We start from the raw sequence: 20,332 nt of genomic DNA on the forward strand, positions 1-20,332 counted from the left end.
AACACCATGGCACTGTGCAGTCGCCATGGCACCAGAAGCACCAGGCATGTAGGCAGGGAAAAGAGTAGACTAGGGGGCAAGTCGCAGCAGCAGTTCGTCAGTACAGATAAGAATGGGAGGGGAAATTGCTGGGGAGAAATGACAAATCATTAGATTTAGAAACATGATTTTATAGTGTTTTTTTTTTAAATTTCCTACTGGGCCCATGTTTACCACCTGATCAATCTCCTTGGCTAGATGTGCAGTATGTTGTTAAGGAGCTTTGGTGGCAGGCAGGGAGTGTAGAGGGTTTTTTCTGCCATTGAAATCCTTTGGCGGGCCACCTAAGAGTTAAAAAAATATATATATATATTATCAGTTCGCCTAAGTCCAAACTGTGTAATAAAAAAAAAAATCTATATGTAAACTCAGCAAAAAATGACTGTCAAATGCGTTTATTTTCAGCAAACTTAACGTGTAAATATTTGTATGAACATAACAAGATTCAACAACTGAGACATAAACTGAACAAGTTCCACAGACATGTGACTAACAGAAATTGAATAATGTTTCCCTGAACAAATCAAAAGTAACAGTCAGTATCTGGTGTGGCCACCAGCTGCACCTCCTCCTCATGGACTGCACCAGAATTGCCAGTTCTTGCTGTAAGATGTTACCCCACTCTTCTACCAAGGCACCTGCAAGTTCCCGGACATTTCTAGGGGGAATGGCCCTAGCCCTCACTCTCCGATACAACAGGTCCCAGACGTGCTCAATGGGATTGAGATCCGGGCTCTTTGCTGGCCATGGCAGAACACTGACATTCCTGTCTTGCAGGAAATCACGCACAGAACGAGCAGTATGGCTGGTCGCATCGTCATGCTGAAGGGTCATGTCAGGATGAGCCTGCAGGATGGGTACCACATGAGGGAGGAGGATGTCTTCCCTGTAACACACAGCGTTGAGATTGCCTGCAATGACAACAAACTCAGTCCGATGCCGTGACACACCGCCCCAGACCATGACGGACCCTCCACCTCCACCTCCAAATCGATCCCGCTCCAGAGTACAGGCCTCGGTGTAACGCTCAGTCCTTTGACGATAAACGTGAATCTGACCATCAACCCCGGTGAGACAAAACCGCGACTCGTCAGTGAAGAGCACTTTTTGCCAGTCCTGTCTGGTCCAGCGACGGTGGGTTTGTGCCCATAGGCGATTTTGTTGCCGGTGATGTCTGGTGAGGACATGCCTTACAACAGGCCTTCAAGTCCTCAGTCCAGCCTCTCTCAGCCTATTGCGGACAGTCTGAGTATGTATGGAGCGATTGTGCGTTCCTGGTGTAACTCGGGCAGTTGTTGTTGCCATCCTGTACCTGTCCCGCAGGATTGATGTTCAGATGTACCGGTCCTGTGCAGGTGTTGTTACATGTGGTCTGCCACTGTGAGGACGATCAGCTGTTCGTCCTGTCTCCCTGTAGCGCTCTCTTAGGCGTCTCACAGTACAGACATTGCAATTTTTTGCCTTGGCCACATCTGCAGTCCTCATGCCTCCTTGCAGCATGCCTAAGGCACGTTCACACAGATGAGCAGGGACCCTGGGCATCTTTCTTTTGGTGTTTTTCAGAGTCAGTAGAAAGGCCTCTTTAGTGTCCAAAGTTTTAATAACTGTGACCTTAATTGCCTACCGTCTGTAAGCTGTTAGTGTCTTAACGACCGTTCCACAGGTGCATGTTCATTCATTGTTTATGGTTCATTGAACAAGCATGGCAAACAGTGTTTAAACCCTTTACAATGGTTCTTACGAATTATCTTTGAAAGACAGGCTCCTGAAAAAGGGACGTTTCTTCTTTTGCTGAGTTTATATACAGTACCAGTCAAAAGTTTAGACACACCTACTCATTCAAGGGGTTTTCTGTCTTTTTACTATTTTCTACATTGTAGAACAATAATGAAGACATCAAAACTATGAAATAACACATATGGAATCAAAAAAGTGTTAAACAAATCAAAATATAATTGAGTTTCTTCAAAGTAGCCACCGTTTGCCTTGATGACAGCTTTGCACATTCTTGGCATTCTCTCAACCAGCTTCACCTGGAATGCTTTCCAACAGTCTTGAAGGAGTTCCCACATATGCTGAGCACTTATTGGCTGCTTTTCCTTCACTCTGCGGTTCAACCTATCCCAAACCATCTCAATTGGGTTGAGGTTGGGTGATTGTGGAGGCCTGGTCATCTGATGCAGCACTCCATCACTCTCCTTCTTGGTTAAATAGCCCTTACACATCCTGGAGGTGTGTTGGGTCATTGTCCTGTTGAAAAACAAATGATAGCCCCACTAAGCACAAACCAGATGGAATGGCTGTGCTGGTTATGTGTGCCTTGAATTCTAAATAAATCACTGACAGTGTCACCAGCAAAGCACCATCACACCTCTTTCTCTATGCTGTTACCAGATATAAAGTATGTAGAAAAGATAACAGACCTATGTATTTAAAAAATATATATAATCTTTGAGAACTAACAGTCCCCAAAATATAAGCTAGGCAGTCAGGGAGAGTTTACCCTTCACTATGCCCCTCTCCGGATTTGCGTGCAACCAATCGCAGCGCTCCAATGGATAGCAACTGTCATCGAGTCCGACACCTCAGACAAGCTCACATTTGAAACGCATGACAGCAGTGAGGGCAGTGGGAAAAACAGAATTTTCTTTAAAACATTTGGTTTAAATGGCTAAATACTTTAAAAGTGCACCAGGGGTACTTGCTACTGTGATTCCTGAAATGCAGAGCCTGTTGGAGTATTGTTTTTAACCCAAAATGTTACTTTTGTTAGATTGTTTGCTAGCGCAGCTGTTTAGCTAGCTCTGTCTCATTGACCACCAAATGTTGCTAATGCTAGTTAGCCACTTAATATAACTTGTTTTCTCTCATCTGCTCTCAAAATCAGGATATGATTGAGAGCACTAGCTAGCTCAAAGTGATTATAGCTTTGACTGCGTGCTGATAGTTAATTCAGAGCCATTCAGGGGCTAGCTACACTACAAACATCATTTTTACCAGGTTCATGTGAAGCAATTGTAATGGCAGTCCACCACAATATACCCAGTAGTTTCCTGATTAGCAAGGGGTAGTCTGTTTTTAATGTCATTGTCTTTTAGAAACACAGTTTGAAATCTTAGTGAAGGGATCTAGCCAGTGGTTGAATGGGGAATTGGGCGTTTCCCGGGAAAATGTTGTCCACGGTTGCAATAGTAACCTTAGTGAATTGTCAATGGATTTTTTATTTTTTTTAACTTGAATTTAGCAGTATAGATTTTGTTATTATGTATGAGCAAAAGAACACAGCCATGGCAAAATGCATAGAATTGCAGGAAATTAGCTTTAAAACTGCAACATGCGGCTTACACCGCCAAGATGGCGGGCCTCTAAACATTTTTCTCTGAAAATCAGCTGCGCCGACGGGCTGACTGCGCCCCCTGCCACGCCCACCACCTAATCTATGATGTTGATGGTGTTATGAACACTTGTCCTCATAAGAAGTGCTCTAAATGTCACTCCTGCTAAAGCCCGTGTGTAAAATTATTATTTTTCGCATTTGTGCATTTTCCTTTTATGTCCTTCATTTTGCTGATAAAGCTTTTCTCTCAGCATTTTTAGCATTTCATAAACAGCTGAAGTAGACACCTTTTCCTTAAAGGGACAGTGGGATGAAAATGTAACCTGTTCTGACTATCCTGTCATTACACTGAGCTCACAACCTGCAAGTTATTTTGTTTCAGGAGTCAGTCATACGTGTTTTTCTTCAATCTTGTGGACAGCAAGGACATGGATTTATTATTACTGTTTGAAAAGTTGGGTCAGGGTGTACTCTAGCTAAAATACATCATATTTTACTGGGACACTCAGTAAGTGCGATCAGTAAGGTAGGACACGCCTGTTTGCTGATCCACTTACAGTGTTCTGGAAGGACGCTGAAGAACATTGTGCATTCTACAGGTGTGTGTTCTCTGGAACTGGGTCACAGTGAGGCAGCAGAGATGAGGCATGGTGATTTTTAGTATGGCCCATGGGACAGAAGTTAGCTCGAATTTGGTCGTAGAGCCAGCCAGGGCTGTTGTATTGTACCACTGCCGCAGAGGGATACGGGGGCAGCAACTTCCACTAAACAATTCATCATCAGACATTCAGATCTAATTTGAGCTTCAAATCACATTTTATTTGTTACATGCGCCGAATTCAACCGAATACAAATTGAGTAGACCTTACCGTGAAATGCTTACTTACAAGCCTTTAACCATCGATGTAGTTTATGAAAAACAAGATTAAATATTTACTAAATAAACTAAAGTAAAAAATAAAATGGCAACAATAAAATAACAATAATGAGGCTATATACAGTGGGTACCAAGTCAATGTGCAGGGGTACAGGTTAGTTGAGGTAATATGTACATGTAGGTAAAGTTATATTGACTATGCATAGATAATAAACAGAGTAGCAGCAGCATTCATACAGTCATTCCTATTGATGGCACAGTGGATTAGCAGCAATAGTGTGTTTTTAAATATGTGATATTTACAGTAAATCAACTCTGTCATGCTTTATACCAGGACTTGTTTTACTGAGGCCTGTGTGTGCCAGTCATGATGAACCCGTATGTAGCCTGGGCTTATTGTGTTACAGTGTGATGTAAGCTGAGGCTTGTCATTTCTCATTTAGGTGTTGGTTGAGGTGCTGCTCAGCTGACAGGAGTCTTTAAGGCGTCTGCATGTTTCCCACCCGAAACAGTTCGGTAGAGTTTGTGCATATATTATGTATATATTATTTTTTTGGCTGTTCGGGCGTATTCTGGAGGCAAGCTGAAGTTCGGAGCCGAAGTCTAGGCCCCTTCGTCAGTGATTGGTCAACAGTAGGGATTCTTCAATAAAATATTTGTCATTCAACGAGGGACGACTCGTTTTGATGCAAATTCTTTTATTGAGAAATACTGCACCAAACATCTTAATTAAATGTGAGATCTCCTGCAAAAACTTCTAAATTAATTACAGAATTTTTTATTTATTTTAGATTAATTCTGACTATTTTGATTAAGTGTATACTGGCTACAGCTTCTCAAAATGGACAAACAGTACTATTGCGCTTTTTCAAGCGACTGTCTTAATAAGGATCATACCCTTTTTTCCCCCAAATTTTCGCCTAAAATGAGCTACCCAAATCTAACTGCCTGTTGCTCAGGACCTGAAGCAAGGATGTGCATATTCTTGATACCATTAAGGAAACACTTTGAAATTAGTGTAAATGTGAAATTAATGTAGGAAAATATAACACATTACATCTGGTAAAAGATAATACAAACAAAAAAACATGCGTTTTTTTTGTTCCGTCTTTGAAATGCAAGAGAAAGGGCATACTTTCAGATGGGAGTCTAGATGTAATTTTAGCCACCAGATGGCAGCAGTGTGTGTGCTAAGTTTCAGACTGATCCAGTGAAGAATTACATTACTGCACAATATTTTGTATCGAGTTTGACCAAATGTGCGAATTCGTCAATTGATACATTTTCATGTACATCACTATAGAGAACATACAAAATGGTATAGTAATAAAACATTTAAGTTTACTCACTTCCGTGAATGTCATACATGATGGATAATTAGCTTATACAGTAACTTTCACACCTAGATAGCTGGGCGGGGTGGGTGTGGAGCCAGAGACAGCAATGGGGTCAAACTGTAGATCGCAGTTCCTACATTTGAACATAAATGTATTTCATCAAACAAAACTATGCGACATTTTATCTCTGGGACCCTCAGGATGACAAACACGGAACAAGATTACTGAATGTAAGTACATTATTTACCTTCAGAGGTGAATGTATCAAACCAGTTGCCATGATACAAGTTTTTTGTTGTTGTGCGCTCTCCTCAAACAATAGCATTGTCTTTTTTTCACTGTAATACCTACTGTTAATTGGACACTGCAGTTATATTAACAATAATTTCAGCTTTCTGCCCATATAAAACAGAAAGTTGGCTGTTGTATACGTCATTCTAGTCACATTAGCACACGTTATCAACAACCATCCCGGTTTAGGGTCACTGATCCCGTAGAGGTTAAGGGAGTATGTGAGCACACTTGTTTGGTTCGCCCCCCCATCCGAACTGAACCATACTGATGCCTTTAAACATTCACCTCAAAGGGCTATGCTCTGGAATGGTACTGAAGCACTTTGTGTTAACAAACTTACTGAAGGCATTGTTAAAATGATTAAAGTCTGTTCTTGAGTTTGCCTTTCAATAGACAATTTGCCTATTAGAGACGATGTAATTTTATCACTCACATTTCTTGTGAATGCCCCTCCACACAGCACTTATGTCCCCATCATCATCTCTGTTATACCAGCCTGCCTTACTGGTGATGATGACCTTACTTCAACCAGTTAGAAATGTATTTTTGTGTCATCCAGCATGTAGCAGTTATGTCTACCTGTCATGGTACTTCCATACCGCTACTGCTGGTAGTGGAACAGGCAGGGCCAAGCCAGGTGCAGACAAAGCAGGCAGTGACAGTGAGGAGGGAGGGTGATGGGGCAGCCACAGCACCACAACTCTGGGCCTGGTGCCCATGATGTGATCCAGAGAACAGAGGTCTGATTGACCTGCTTTAACCAGCCCTCAGGCTCCCATCAATGACCCATTTGAAAGACCAGCAGGCCACTGTCTGTACGGTTGGAGCCCTCCTCTTCATGTGAGGTCAGATTCCATTCCAGTGGCCCAGAGTGGCAGAGCCGGTTGCTCACTAGTCTTCTTTAGCCAATGCTCTGGTCAAGGTCACATTCTTTACCCTCTTGGATCTAACAGCTGACAGTCTGTCTGGGTTTTATTGGGATTTAAAAAATGTGGGGTGTTATTGGAATAAGGTCATCCATCTTCTACTGAATTTTAGTTTGAGTTCAAATGTGGATTTAACTTGGACTGTCTCAACTAATATTGTTATGAGGTCTTCAAATACGATCCCTCGTTGAGGATTTATCTTGCGATGTTTCACCTTTCAGTTTTGCATGGAACTCCAGGACTTGTATAGGAGTACGTCCACTACCAGAGAAGCTGGGATGATGTTTCCATCCCAGAGTGAGGAGCTCTGGTACTGGGCCAGTCTGATTCTGACCAGGCCAGGTGCGGTGACGGTCCTCTCCCAGGACTGGTAATCCCTCCCTGTGCAGCATGCTGCTGGTGGACAGGCTGGGCATGGGGCTGGGGTCCTGGGCTTGGCTGGACCAGTGGGCCTGGTGCAGGGCCTGCCAGGATTGTGAGCTTCGCTATCTGACACTGGAGGAACCAGACGGTGTGTTGAATTCCACAGACGGGAAGGGGTCCGTGTGTAACCTAGAAGAAGTACAGTTTCTTGTATGCAGTTATTTTCCATCTCAAAAGGTTGAGTGGGTGGTGGTACATACCTCCTTTGTATTCTCTTTGATGTAGACACCATCAATGGGGTTGTTGTACATTTGGCCCATGTTGTTGTCTAGCTGTATTTAGTGAACACTAGATCTAAAGACATCCGTGGCTGTTTTGTCTCTACAGAGAGGGTGAAACTGCCTTTGGGTTAGGCCTGTATTGGTGACAGATGCCTATGGGGTAGGTCTATATTGGTGACAGATGCCTATGGGGTAGGCCTATATTGGTGACAGATGCCTATGGGGTAGGTCTATATTGGTGACAGATGCCTATGGGATAGGCCTATATTGGTGACATATGCCTATATTGGTGACATATGCCTATATTAGTAACAGATGCCTATAGGTTAGGCCTATATTAGTGACAGATGCCTATGGGGTTACATTGCCGATGCTCCTTCACAACCCTTCTCCTTGGCCCTGGTTGAGGTGAGAGATGGGCGCAGCCTGGGAGGCTGGAAAGAAGGAACTAGGGCAGTGGCTTTTAAATTTAGCTCCACGGGCCCCACGCTGCAGGTAGAGAGCAGCTTTGTATTCTGAGCTGTTTTGGGCTTGGAGCGCCAGGGGTGGGCGGAGTCGGAGATGCTGCACTACTCAGCAGTTAAATTTGACACTTTTCTTTAAAAAAAGGGGACATGGAAGAGAGCAGGAGAGATCCTCATTTCTAGCAGCCGTGTTGTTGGTGTAGTACCATGCAAGGGTTACATTGGGACTCTGAAGATGCAAAACTTAAATATCTCAGGAAGCTGAATAATTTTTTTATCCATTATGATGAGGAAGTTCATGGGGATGATGATGTTTGACCATCATGTAATACCGAAGTGTGTGTTGTGTGATTGCAGACGAGCCGGCTAGCCCTAGTGTTGACCACGAGGCCACGTCCATTCCTGCTTCCGCCGTGATATCTGGCGTTCCAGCCATACTCCCCCTGAACCCAAGCTCCTCCCCGTGCCCTTTCATTCGCCGACAGCTGTCACATGACCAAGGTAAGAGGCACTCTGAGGGTGGGGCTCCTGGTTGTCATGGTTATGGTGCAGATACAGTTCTGTCTATTGCTGTGTTGTTAACGCCGTTGTTGTCTGTTTCAGTCATTGGTGGCATCTGAATCATGGTACCCTATTCCGTATGTAGTGCACTGCTGTTAACCACATCCCCATGGGCTACGGGCAAAAGTACTGCACTATATAGGAAATACTACCGTTCCATTTCAGCCACCTCCATTGTGTAGTTTTCTGAGAATGCATGACATTGACCCAGTTCTTTGTACAGGCTTGAAAGCAGCGAGGATGTCTCCTCCATCAGTGCCGAATCACTTTGAAGAAAAATGTTCAGCGTGTCATTGCTTAGATATCCCATTCATTTTGGGCTGTGCGTATCAACACAATTCTGTCCTGAAAATACATTCGACCAGTCATGCTTATCGGTCTATAGGTTAATTTGCATAATTTTTGTGGAATTAAATTGCCCTGTGTATTTTTGTTAGTCGTTGTGCATTTTATTTATCACACTCACAGTTTACAGAGCCTAGTTTGAGGAGCGGAATAGCCTACCACCTGTCAGACAGCAACAGAGCCTAGTTTGAGGAGCGGAATAGCCTACCACCTGTCAGACAGCACCAGAGCCTAGTTTGAGGAGCGGAATAGCCTACCACCTGTCAGACAGCTTACAGAGCCTAGTTTGAGGAGCGGAATAGCCTACCACCTGTCAGACAGCACCAGAGCCTAGTTTGAGGAGCGGAATAGCCTACCACCCGTCAGACAGCACCAGAGCCTAGTTTGAGGAGCGGAATAGCCTACCACCTGTCAGACAGCTTACAGAGCCTAGTTTGAGGAGCGGAATAGCCTACCACCTGTCAGACAGCATACAGAGCCTAGTTTGAGGAGCAGAATAGCCTACCACCTGTCAGACAGCTTACAGAGCCTAGTTTGAGGAGCGGAATAGCCTACCACCTGTCAGACAGCACCAGAGCCTAGTTTGAGGAGCGGAATAGCCTACCACCTGTCAGACAGCATACAGAGCCTAGTTTGAGGAGCGGAATAGCCTACCACCTGTCAGACAGCTTACAGAGCCTAGTTTGAGGAGCGGAATAGCCTACCACCTGTCAGACAGCTTACAGAGCCTAGTTTGAGGAGCGGAATAGCCTACCACCTGTCAGACAGCTTACAGAGCCTAGTTTGAGGAGCGGAATAGCCTACCACCTGTCAGACAGCTTACAGAGCCTAGTTTGAGGAGCGGAATAGCCTACCACCTGTCAGACAGCTTACAGAGCCTAGTTTGAGGAGCGGAATAGCCTACCACCTGTCAGACAGCTTACAGAGCCTAGTTTGAGGAGCAGAATAGCCTACCACCTGTCAGACAGCACCAGAGCCTAGTTTGAGGAGCGGAATAGCCTACCACCTGTCAGACAGCTTACAGAGCCTAGTTTGAGGAGCGGAATAGCCTACCACCTGTCAGACAGCTTACAGAGCCTAGTTTGAGGAGCGGAATAGCCTACCACCTGTCAGACAGCATACAGAGCCTAGTTTGAGGAGCGGAATAGCCTACCACCTGTCAGACAGCACATAGAGCCTAGTTTGAGGAGCGGAATAGCCTACCACCTGTCAGACAGCACCAGAGCCTAGTTTGAGGAGCGGAATAGCCTACCACCTGTCAGACAGCACCAGAGCCTAGTTTGAGGAGCGGAATAGCCTACCACCCGTCAGACAGCACCAGAGTAGCTCCTCAAGGCTACTGGAGTGAAGCCTGCTTTTGGAAGCTCAGTCACTGCACAACAAGTAACAACTCTAAATGTGATCTTGTGTTAAAAACTTTGGTGGCCACAATTAAAAAGGAGCTATTTTTATTTCTCAATCTCAACTTGTGAAGCGCATCTCCCATTCGCCATTAGGAGGCATAAACTATAGCCTGCCTCTACTGTCAGTGGCCACCACCACTTTGCATTGTGAGCTTGAGGCACTAGACCTGTTTGAAACCTGGTTTGTTTTACTTCAAATAATGAGGCATATCTTACCTTGTTCAAAGTAGCCTCGTGAAAATCCATCCATAGAGACGTGGAGGTAATTGTTTAATAAAGTCTTCCTCTAGCCATTAACCAGCATTTCATTCCTGTTCTATTGGTTTTCATATCAACTTTCTTTCGTTGTCCAGAAGCCAAAGGCCCAATCCTAGTCATATAGCAACCCATCATGGTAGTTGCTCTTTCTAAGTTTCTAACAGTGATGTTCATCCCTGTCACATTTGGAACTGCTCACATTAGGTCTGCTGTTTACAACTGTGTTTTCCACTAATTGTATTTGGGTAAATGTTTGAAAATGTCGTTTTATCTGCTTCATTACAGGAGTTGCATGTTCAATAACAGACTACAGCCTTTTGACTGTAAGGCAGTAGGCTTGCTATTGTTGCATGTTTTTATTAAGCTCATAATGAAAAATGTCCAGTCCTTGTATGCATGCATAGTATCAGAGAGGAAGAGGCGACGCGAGAGGTTTCACTCTCGACAAAATCTGTCCAAAATAAGCCCAATGCGTTTCAATGGACTTATTTTGGGCCTAAGCTTGTCGACTGCCTTCCCACCTTGGGACACCTCCCATTGTTAGGGCGGAAACATACGCATCTCGTCATTATATACAGATCTCTGATAGTATTTTCTGTTGGTCAAGTCATTTTACCGTTGGGATTTCTTTTTTTACTGTTTGTTGGCTGGTTAATGAGGGTCAGTTAGTCGGCAGAAAAATGGGCCGAATTTGAATCTCTAGTCCTGTGATATTGAGCTCTAATACCACCACTGACCCTCACCAATAACACTCAGCTGGAACATCACTCTGCCCTGACTCCTTAAAACACTTATCTACCCCTGTTGCCATGACACAGCCCATCACACTGTTGTTGTTTATATGTTCCGTTCTCAAGAGTCCCTCAGAAATGCTATCCTGGAGTCTGATGCTTCGACCAAACAAGAGAGGTCCAAATCCTGTGATGAGGGTCTGGATAACTACAGAGAGGAAGGCAGAGGGTAAGTCCTTTTTTGAAATTTGGTCTTATTTCTCATGATACTCTTTTCCAATGGTTCTCTGTTCATCCTCCTAATATCTGCCGTTTTGTCCCCCTCCTTCTCTCGGTCTCCAGCCGGTCCAACAGTAAACACATGCCTGGACTGAGAGGCCTAAGAAAGGTGAGGACACGGATCAATCCAGGGTTAATTAACCACATCATGTTGGCTGTGTTTATAACAACTGTAAAGCATTATAACAGCTCTATGAAGGTTTATCCATGACATGTTGGCTGTGTTTATGTCTGTTAAATTGCTAGGGACTGTTATGATTAAGGCTTTTCCCCACATTGAGTGTCTAACGGTGTGACAAGATGCTACTTTTATTAAATTGGTTTTTAATTCAGTCTTTGTACTCTCCCTGTGCCTTTGAAATGTTTTCTAATCACATTGACAGGATGTGTTGTGTGGTTTTTGGCTTATCTTGATTTTTCTGCGGTAGTCAGGCTTTGATGCTCCTGAGACTCCCTGGGGATTGACGCTGTTTAAGAGTACAGGCTCGCTGTTTCTGCTGATACTCCTATTTGTGTGTGTGTGTGTGTGTGTGTGTGTGTGTGTGTGTGTGTGTGTGTGTGTGTGTGTGTGTGTGTGTGTGTAGGCTCTGGATGGACACAAGTCGTCTGATGACTCTGGTTCCAGAAGGGACTCCTCTTCAGATATCTTCAGTGACTCTTCTAAAGAAGGCTGGCTCAACTTCAGGCAGCTCAACACTGAGAAGAGCAAGGTATATGTTTTTATATTGTCAAATCATGTGGAGGTCTACTGTGCTGGTCTGGTTACAATCCACCATAGATGCTGGAAAGGACAATGTGAAACAAAAATATCCACAATAGTGTGAGAAAGAAAACATGCATGCCCACCCCCACATTGCCAACAGTTTTGATCTTCACGCAGAGCCTTATCTCAATGTTTCTCTCTCGCTCACTCTTTCTCTCCCCAACTCTCTGTAGCGTGTGGGCGGGGGTTCGAGGTCGTGGAAGCAGATGTACGCTGTGCTGCGAGGCCACGCCCTCACGCTTTACAAGGACAAGAAGGACGGCATCTCTCACGCCTCCTCCCAGTCCGACGACGACCCACAGCCAATCAGCGTCAAGGCCTGCCTGATTGACATCTCCTACAGCGACACAAAACGCAAGAACGTGCTGCGGCTGACCACGTCGCACTGCGAGTACCTGTTCCAGGCGGAGGGCAGGGATGACATGCTGTCCTGGATCAGAGTCATCCAGGAGAATAGTAATCTGGATGATGAGGTGGGTTCTTCTGGGAAAGACACTCCACTATAATGTACTGCATTACTAATCTCATCATAATCACATGATGACATTGTAATGAGTCTTAGATTGAATAATTCTTTGCTGAGCACATGTTTTTATCCAAAGTGACTCACATGCAGTAGCTAGCATTTATACCAAGATTCAGGTTCCCAGGTCATAACCTTATCTCAAGACAGTTGTTTCAAATGACAGTGTCCTTTTTTTTTTTTAAGCAGTCACTTGTGAGTAGCCTGCATTTGCACTTGTTGGATGTCATTTACACCAGTCATCCTCACTGTCCTCGGTCACTGGAAGAAACAATAGAATTTGGACAGAGAGACTAAGCTATCTTCGTTCACCGCTCCTCCCCTTGGGTTAACTGCTATGAAGAGTTTGTCCGGTTGCCTTGGTGTTCCTGTTCTGTGGGTAGACTGACTACTACTGCCTAATAATGTGGGTAGACTGACTTCTACTGCCTAATAATGTGGGTAGACTGACTTCTACTGCCTAATAATGTGGGTAGACTGACTTCTACTGCCTAATAATGTGGGTAGACTGACTTCTACTGCCTAATAATGTGGGTAGACTGACTTCTACTGCCTAATAATGTGGGTAGACTGACTACTACTGCCTAATAATGTGGGTAGACTGACTACTACTGCCTAATAATGTGGGTAGACTGACTACTACTGCTTAATAATGTGGGTAGACTGACTACTACTGCCTAATAATGTGGGTAGACTGACTTCTACTGCCTAATAATGTGGGTAGACTGACTTCTACTGTCTAATAATGTGGGTAGACTGACTACTACTGCTTAATAATGTGGGTAGACTGACTACTACTGCCTAATAATGTGGGTAGACTGACTTCTACTGCCTAATAATGTGGGTAGACTGACTTCTACTGTCTAATAATGTGGGTAGACTGACTACTACTGCTTAATAATGTGGGTAGACTGACTACTACTGTCTAATAATGTGGGTAGACTGACTACTACTGCCTAATAATGTGGGTAGACTGACTACTACTGCCTAATAATGTGGGTAAACTGACTACTACTGCCTAATAATAACAATGTCAAACCATTTTAACACTAGGGACAGTTTCCCTAACATAGATTAAGCCTATTCCTGAAAAAGCATTGAACATGTATTTTACTCCAGAATTATGCTTAAACTGTCTGGGGAAACTACCCCTTGACTACTCATGCTTACTGTATGTATGATATCACTAGGCTACAGAAAATACATAAACATCCCCTGCTGGACTCTAACAAGAATGTTTTACTGTTGCTGTTCTATCACTTGATCTTGGTTGTATGGTAACTTGTCTGTTGGCCTGTGAAATGAGCTAACAGTGCACTTGCTTGTTCAGCTGTTTGCCCCTTCTCAGTTAGCCTTGGGTCTTTGTCTGTGGTCTCAGTCTCCCACAGAGTCTCACTGCTGGGGACCAGCCCATGACTTCTAAATAGCACGAACAGGATTCAGTGTCTCTACACAAACGGTAGATCACTGATTAATCCTGTAGGTTTGATTCTTTACATGCACTGACCTTGTTGTCTATGATGCCTTTCAGAATGCTGGTATAACTAGCCAAGACCTGATCAGCAGAAAGATCAGAGAGTACAACACCATGATGAGGTATGCAGCCTGACACATGCCCTCTTTATTTGACCCACAATGCAATGTCCTTTTAGACCCAGTCCTATGCACAAGCCATTAAAGTCACACATAGTATTATTGAATGTACTAGAAGATCATATTTGTGTGTCTGTGTTGGATCCAGTGCCCCCAGCCCCAAGACTGAGCCTTCCCCCAAAACCTCCCGGCAGTCCCTCAGTATCAGACACACCCTCCTGGGGGGGAAGGGAGAAAGCAAGAGCCCACACTCACCCAAAACAGGAGAGAGGGGTAAGATTACAACAGAGGGCTTAAAGCAAGGGATTACATTTACCACCAGTAGACATGCTGTGTCCTTTACAAACAGCTGAAAAGGAGTGCATAGTGCCGAAGTTGTAGCTATTCTACACAGTAAAGGTGTACATTACACGACAACGGTAGACAGTAAGTATGGTAGGACTTCATGTGGAAATATGTTATTGAAAATGTTTATCTTTGGCTGTCTGCAGAAGCAGCTGTTGACCCTCCAGTAGCTAGTGTGGTTTGAGTGTGTATCTTTAGTCTGGATTAGCTCTGACACGGCTGCTTTGTGTGTGTTCTGTCAGATGACTCCAGTCCTCCACGGGATAAGGCTGCCTGGAGGAGGGGCATCCCCGGCATCATGAGGAAGCCCTTTGAGAAGAAGGCCACAGCTGGGGTCACCTTTGGGGTGCGCCTCGATGACTGCCCATCTGCACAGACCAACAGGGTTAGTGAGAGAGTGTGCGTGTGTTCACATGTGAGAAAGACATGGTGGAAATGATGTTGAATTGAGCATGTGTTTTGTTCCCCTTTGATGCTCTGACATTTGCTAGGTTTAAGTTCTACTTTATGTTTATGAAAGTGGTATCTATTTATTTGTTTCTTGATTCATCCAATATGTATAATGCTAAAGGCTTTATGCCGTGTAGTTTGTTCCCCTCATCGTGGAGGTGTGCTGTAAGCTGGTAGAGGAGAGGGGGCTGGAGTACACTGGGATCTACAGAGTACCAGGGAACAACGCTGCCATCTCCAGCATGCAGGAGGAGCTGGACAATAAAGGACTGATGAGTGACATCGACATCCAAGAAGATGTGAGTGACAGACACACACAAACCTCTCCTTGTCCCAGTCTGTAATCCCCACATGTTTTAAGCTAACCACCATTATTCCTGTTCCCAAGAACTCTAAGGCTTCATGCCACAATGACTACCGTCCTGTAGCTCTCACTTCTGTAAACATGAAGTGCTTTGTGAGGCTGGTTATGGCACACATTAACTCCACCCTCCCAGACACACTAGACCCACTCCAATTTGCATAACGCCCCAACAGATCCATAGATTACGCAATCTCAATTGCTCTCCACACTGCCCTCGCCCACCTAGATAAGAGGAATACCTATGTGAGAATGATGTTCATTGACTACAGCTCAACTTTCAACACCATTGTCCCCTCCCAAGCTCGTCACCAAGCTTAGGATTCTGGGTCTGAACACCTCCCTCTGCAACTGGATCCTGGACCTCCTGACGGGCCGACACCAAGTGGTGAGGGTAGGCAACATCACCTACGCCGCGCTGACCCTCAACACAGGGGCCCCACAGGGATGTGTGCTTAGTCCCCTCCTGTACTCCCTGTTTACAGACGACTGAGTGGCCACGCACGACTTTAACACCGTCAAGTTTGCTGAGGACGCAACGGTGGTAGGCCTGATCACCGACGACGATGAGGCAGACTACAGGGAGGTCAGTACCCTGGCAGTGTGGTCCCAGAACAACAACCTCTCCCTCAACGTCAGTAAGACCAAGGAGCTGATGGTGGTCTACAGGAAACGGAGGGGGGGTGATCATGCCCACATTGACGGGACTGCTGTGGAGCAGGTCGAGAGCTTCAAGTTCCTTGGTGTCCAAATCACTAAAGACTTAAAATTGTCCAAACACACGCGCAGAGTTTGGCATGGGATCTCAAATCCTCAAAGTTCTACAGCTCTACCATTGAGAGCATTTTGACTGGCTGCATCACTGCCTAGTCTTGCAATAGCACCACCCTCGATCGCATGGCTCTACAGAGGGTGGTGCGGACAGCCCAGTACATCACTGGAGTCGCGCTCCCTGCCATCCAGGACATCTATATCAGGCGGTGTGGTAGGAAGGCCCAGAAAATTGACTCCAACCACCCAAGCCATAGACTATTCTCTTTGCTTCCGCACGGCAAGCGGTACCGGTGCATCAAGTCTGGTACCAACAGGCTCTTGAATCATTTCTATCCCCAAGCAATAAGACTGATAAATAGCTAACATAATAGCTACACAAACTTTCTGAGTTTACCTTGTATCTTTATTGACCTTTTATTTTTGCACTGTCTCTATGCACGCTCACAGGGCCCCACACACACACACACACACACAAGCCAATATGCTCACTCACACATAATATGCACATACATTTATACTGACTCTACACATATAAACACACCCACTCACATACAAGCTGCTGCTACTCTGTTTCTTATATCCTGTTGCCAAGTCACCTTACCCCTATACATATCTCCCTCCATCACTCCAATATCCCTGCACATTGTAAATATGCTATTGGAACTGACCCTGTATATAGTATGCTTACTTACTTATTGTGTTCTTCATATTTGTTATTTCTTGTTGTGTGTTACTGTTTTCTTTAAGTATTACATTCTTATTGATTTATTGCATTGTTGGGTTTTGAGTTTGCAAGAAAGGCATTTCTCTGTACTTGTGCATGTGACATTAAAACTTGAAACATACATATCTCACAATAACGCCTTTAATGGTTTTCTCACTTGCTTTCCCTGACAGAAATGGAGGGACCTAAACGTGATCAGTAGTTTACTGAAATCCTTCTTCCGGAAACTTCCAGAACCCCTTTTTACAAATGGTGAGATACTGAACACACATTAAATGAATGCCTATAAAGAAAAGACAATTGGTTAAGAAAGTATTGTTAATAAATCCTATTTATTTACCTTTTTGCCTCTCTGGGCTAGGCGGGACGAATTCGTCCCACCTACGCAACAGCCAGTGTAATCCAGTGGCGCGGTTTTCAAATACCTTAGAAATGCTATTACTTCAATTTCTCAAACATATGACTATTTTACAGCATTTTAAAGACAAGACTCTCGTTAATCTAACCACACTGTCCGATTTCAAAAAGGCTTTACAACGAAAGCAAAACATTAGATTATGTCAGCAGAGTACCCAGCCAGAAATAATCAGACACCCATTTTTCAAGCTAGCATATAATGTCACAAAAACCCAGCTAAATGCAGCACTAACCTTTGATGATCTTCATCAGATGACACACCTAGGACATTATGTTATACAATACATGCATGTTTTGTTCAATCAAGTTCATATTTATATCAAAAACCAGCTTTTTACATTAGCATGTGACGTTCAGAACTAGCATACCCCCCACAAACCTCTGGTGAATTTACTAAATTACTCACAATAAACGTTCACAAAAAACATAACAATTATTTTAAGAATTATAGATACAGCACTCCTTTGTGCAATCGAGGTGTCCGATTTTAAAATAGCTTTTCGGTGAAAGCACATTTTGCAATATTCTCAGTAGATAGCCCAGCCATCACGGCTAGCCATTTGGACACCGACCAAGTTTAGCCCTGACCAAACTCCGATTTACTATTACAAAAGTTTGATTACCTTTGTTGTCTTCGTCAGAATGCACTCCCAGGACTGCTACTTCAATAACAAATGTTGGTTTGGTCCAAAATAATCCATCGTTATATCCAAATAGCGGCGTTTTGTTTGTGCGTTCCAAGACACTATCCGAAGTGTAAATAAGGGTCACGAGCATGGCGCAATTCGTGACAAAAAAATTCTAAATATTCCATTACCGTACTTCGAAGCATGTCAACCGCTGTTTAAAATCAATTTTTATGCAATTTTTCTCGTAAAAAAGCGATAATATTCCGACCGGGAATCTGCGTTTAGGTAAACAGAGGAAAGAAAACAAAGCATTCGGTCGACGCGGGCACGCACCTGAGTCTCACAGTACTGTAACCAGCCACTACCCAAACGCGCTACTTTTTTTCAGCCAGAGCCTGCAAAGCCACGATTCAGCTTTTTGCCGCCTTCTGAGAGCCCATGGGAGCCGTAGGAAGTGTCACGTAACAGCAGAGATCCTCTGTAATGGATAGAGATAATCAAGAAGGGCAAGAAATGGTCAGACAGGGTACTTCCTGTACAGAATCTTCTCAGGTTTTGACCTGCCATTTGAGTTCTGTTATACTCACAGACACCATTCAAACAGTTTTAGAAACTTTGGAGTGTTTTCTATCCAAAGCCAATAATTATATGCATATTCTAGTTTCTGGGCAGGAGTAGTAACCAGATTAAATCGGGTACGTTTTTTATCCAGCCGTGTCAATACTGCCCCCTAGCCCTAACAGGTTAAAGGAACTAAGTGATCCTTGTATTCTATTTACAGAAAAATATGCAGATTTTATTGAAGCCAACCGAACAGAAGACTCAGTGGAGAGGTTGAAAGAGCTCAAGAGGCTGGTAAGTTACACTTCATTCTATGAGGGTTTTATGATAGATCTATAGGAATAAGAGCTTCATGTAGTCTAGTGGTATGTTTCAATTGTTCCATTGAAGGTTGGTTCTCTTCGCAGATCCTTGAATTGCCTGAGCATCACTATGAAACCCTCAAATTTCTCTCTGGACACCTCAAGTTGGTCTCTGAAAACTGTGAGAAAAATAAGGTATGTCAGTGTGACGGATAAAATGTTTTATTTTAAATTGAGCCTTTTTAATAGAGAGGCCTTGTGTATGGACTTGACTGAATGCCACTCACGTCTCCTCTCTCGTCCCAGATGGAGCCTCGTAACCTGGCCATCGTGTTTGGTCCGACTCTGGTCAGGACCTCAGAGGACAACATGACCAATATGGTCAACCACATGCCAGACCAGTGCAAGATAGTGGAGAACCTCATTCAGCAGTTTGACTGGTTCTTCACTGAGGAGGGGGACGAAGACCCTGTTGTACGTAGCATCTCTCTCGCCATCTCGCTACTGCTCTCTCACCCCCCCAAGCACACACACACACACACCTATCTAAACACACTCGGTCATGCTACTCTCCGCTGGTAATAACACAGAATGTTCAGTGTGTGATGTAGTGGATGTTTGTTCATCTTTCTGGTTGGCTGAAGTGTTGTATGAGCTGAACATTTTTCTCTCTGCATCCCTTGTTGACTTCATCCTCTCCCTCATTGGATCTCTTTCCTGCAGACCTCAGTGGAACAGGAGAGTACAGTGCAGTCTCAGCCTGTGCCGAACATCGACCACCTGCTGTCCAACATCGGCCGGACCACAACAACCACCTCGGCTGCGGAAGTCTCAGGTAACTCACCTTTTGCTCACTGTTACCACACCTGGCGTGGCGCTAATGCAACACTCCTGTGACAGTTTTACCACTATACTAATGAGCCTCAGAAAAAGGGACCCAGGAAATGTGTGTGTATGTTCAGAGATGTATTTGTTAGTCCTAAAGTATGAGGCTTCTTGTTTGCTTTTCGTCAGATGATCTAAAGCTAAGCAAGTCTACTGAAAAGTCTCGTGCTTTTGTAAAGGCAAGCTATTTTAGCAATTCTTCAATGGAAGGATTTTTGGTTACCAATTGGAAATTGCTGAAAATAATTTGCAAATGTTGTTAAGCCTTTTGATAAGGTCTGTTTCGTTGTCATTCTTTTTTCATTTGCCCAAGACGATGAATTGTCTTTTAAGTTAGTTTATTTTCCCAGTTCTCTCTTTTTGCTTTTTTATGTTTTTTTCCTTTGCTCATGTCATCTCTCCCCGTGCTTTCCTCTTTATGTTGAGATGAAGACTCCTTTTCTTTCAGTTCTTTTCTTCCCCTCCCATATAAACCCGGCATGTTCTTTCCCCCAAAACAACAAACAAACA

At 44.1% G+C, this 20,332-nt stretch overlaps 1 protein-coding gene across 4 annotated transcripts in view; it reads left to right on the forward strand.

Moving 5' to 3' along the window:
• Window positions 1-20,332, forward strand: part of LOC106569193 (rho GTPase-activating protein 21) — a 78,769-nt gene that overhangs the window by 49,875 nt on the left and 8,562 nt on the right. For all 4 annotated transcript variants that reach the window (XM_045694144.1, XM_045694146.1, XM_045694145.1 and 1 more), the window contains 14 exons: window positions 8,276-8,419; window positions 11,343-11,445; window positions 11,559-11,604; window positions 12,080-12,205; window positions 12,432-12,731; window positions 14,313-14,377; window positions 14,523-14,647; window positions 14,962-15,104; window positions 15,307-15,468; window positions 17,202-17,280; window positions 18,856-18,929; window positions 19,043-19,132; window positions 19,244-19,411; window positions 19,661-19,772. In XM_045694144.1, coding sequence (XP_045550100.1) covers window positions 8,276-8,419; window positions 11,343-11,445; window positions 11,559-11,604; window positions 12,080-12,205; window positions 12,432-12,731; window positions 14,313-14,377; window positions 14,523-14,647; window positions 14,962-15,104; window positions 15,307-15,468; window positions 17,202-17,280; window positions 18,856-18,929; window positions 19,043-19,132; window positions 19,244-19,411; window positions 19,661-19,772 — 1,737 coding nt within the window. The remainder of the gene's footprint in view (window positions 1-8,275; window positions 8,420-11,342; window positions 11,446-11,558; window positions 11,605-12,079; window positions 12,206-12,431; window positions 12,732-14,312; window positions 14,378-14,522; window positions 14,648-14,961; window positions 15,105-15,306; window positions 15,469-17,201; window positions 17,281-18,855; window positions 18,930-19,042; window positions 19,133-19,243; window positions 19,412-19,660; window positions 19,773-20,332) is intronic.

This window comes from Salmo salar, chromosome ssa14 (assembly GCF_905237065.1).
Source record: "Salmo salar chromosome ssa14, Ssal_v3.1, whole genome shotgun sequence".
Lineage (NCBI taxonomy): Eukaryota > Metazoa > Chordata > Actinopteri > Salmoniformes > Salmonidae > Salmo > Salmo salar.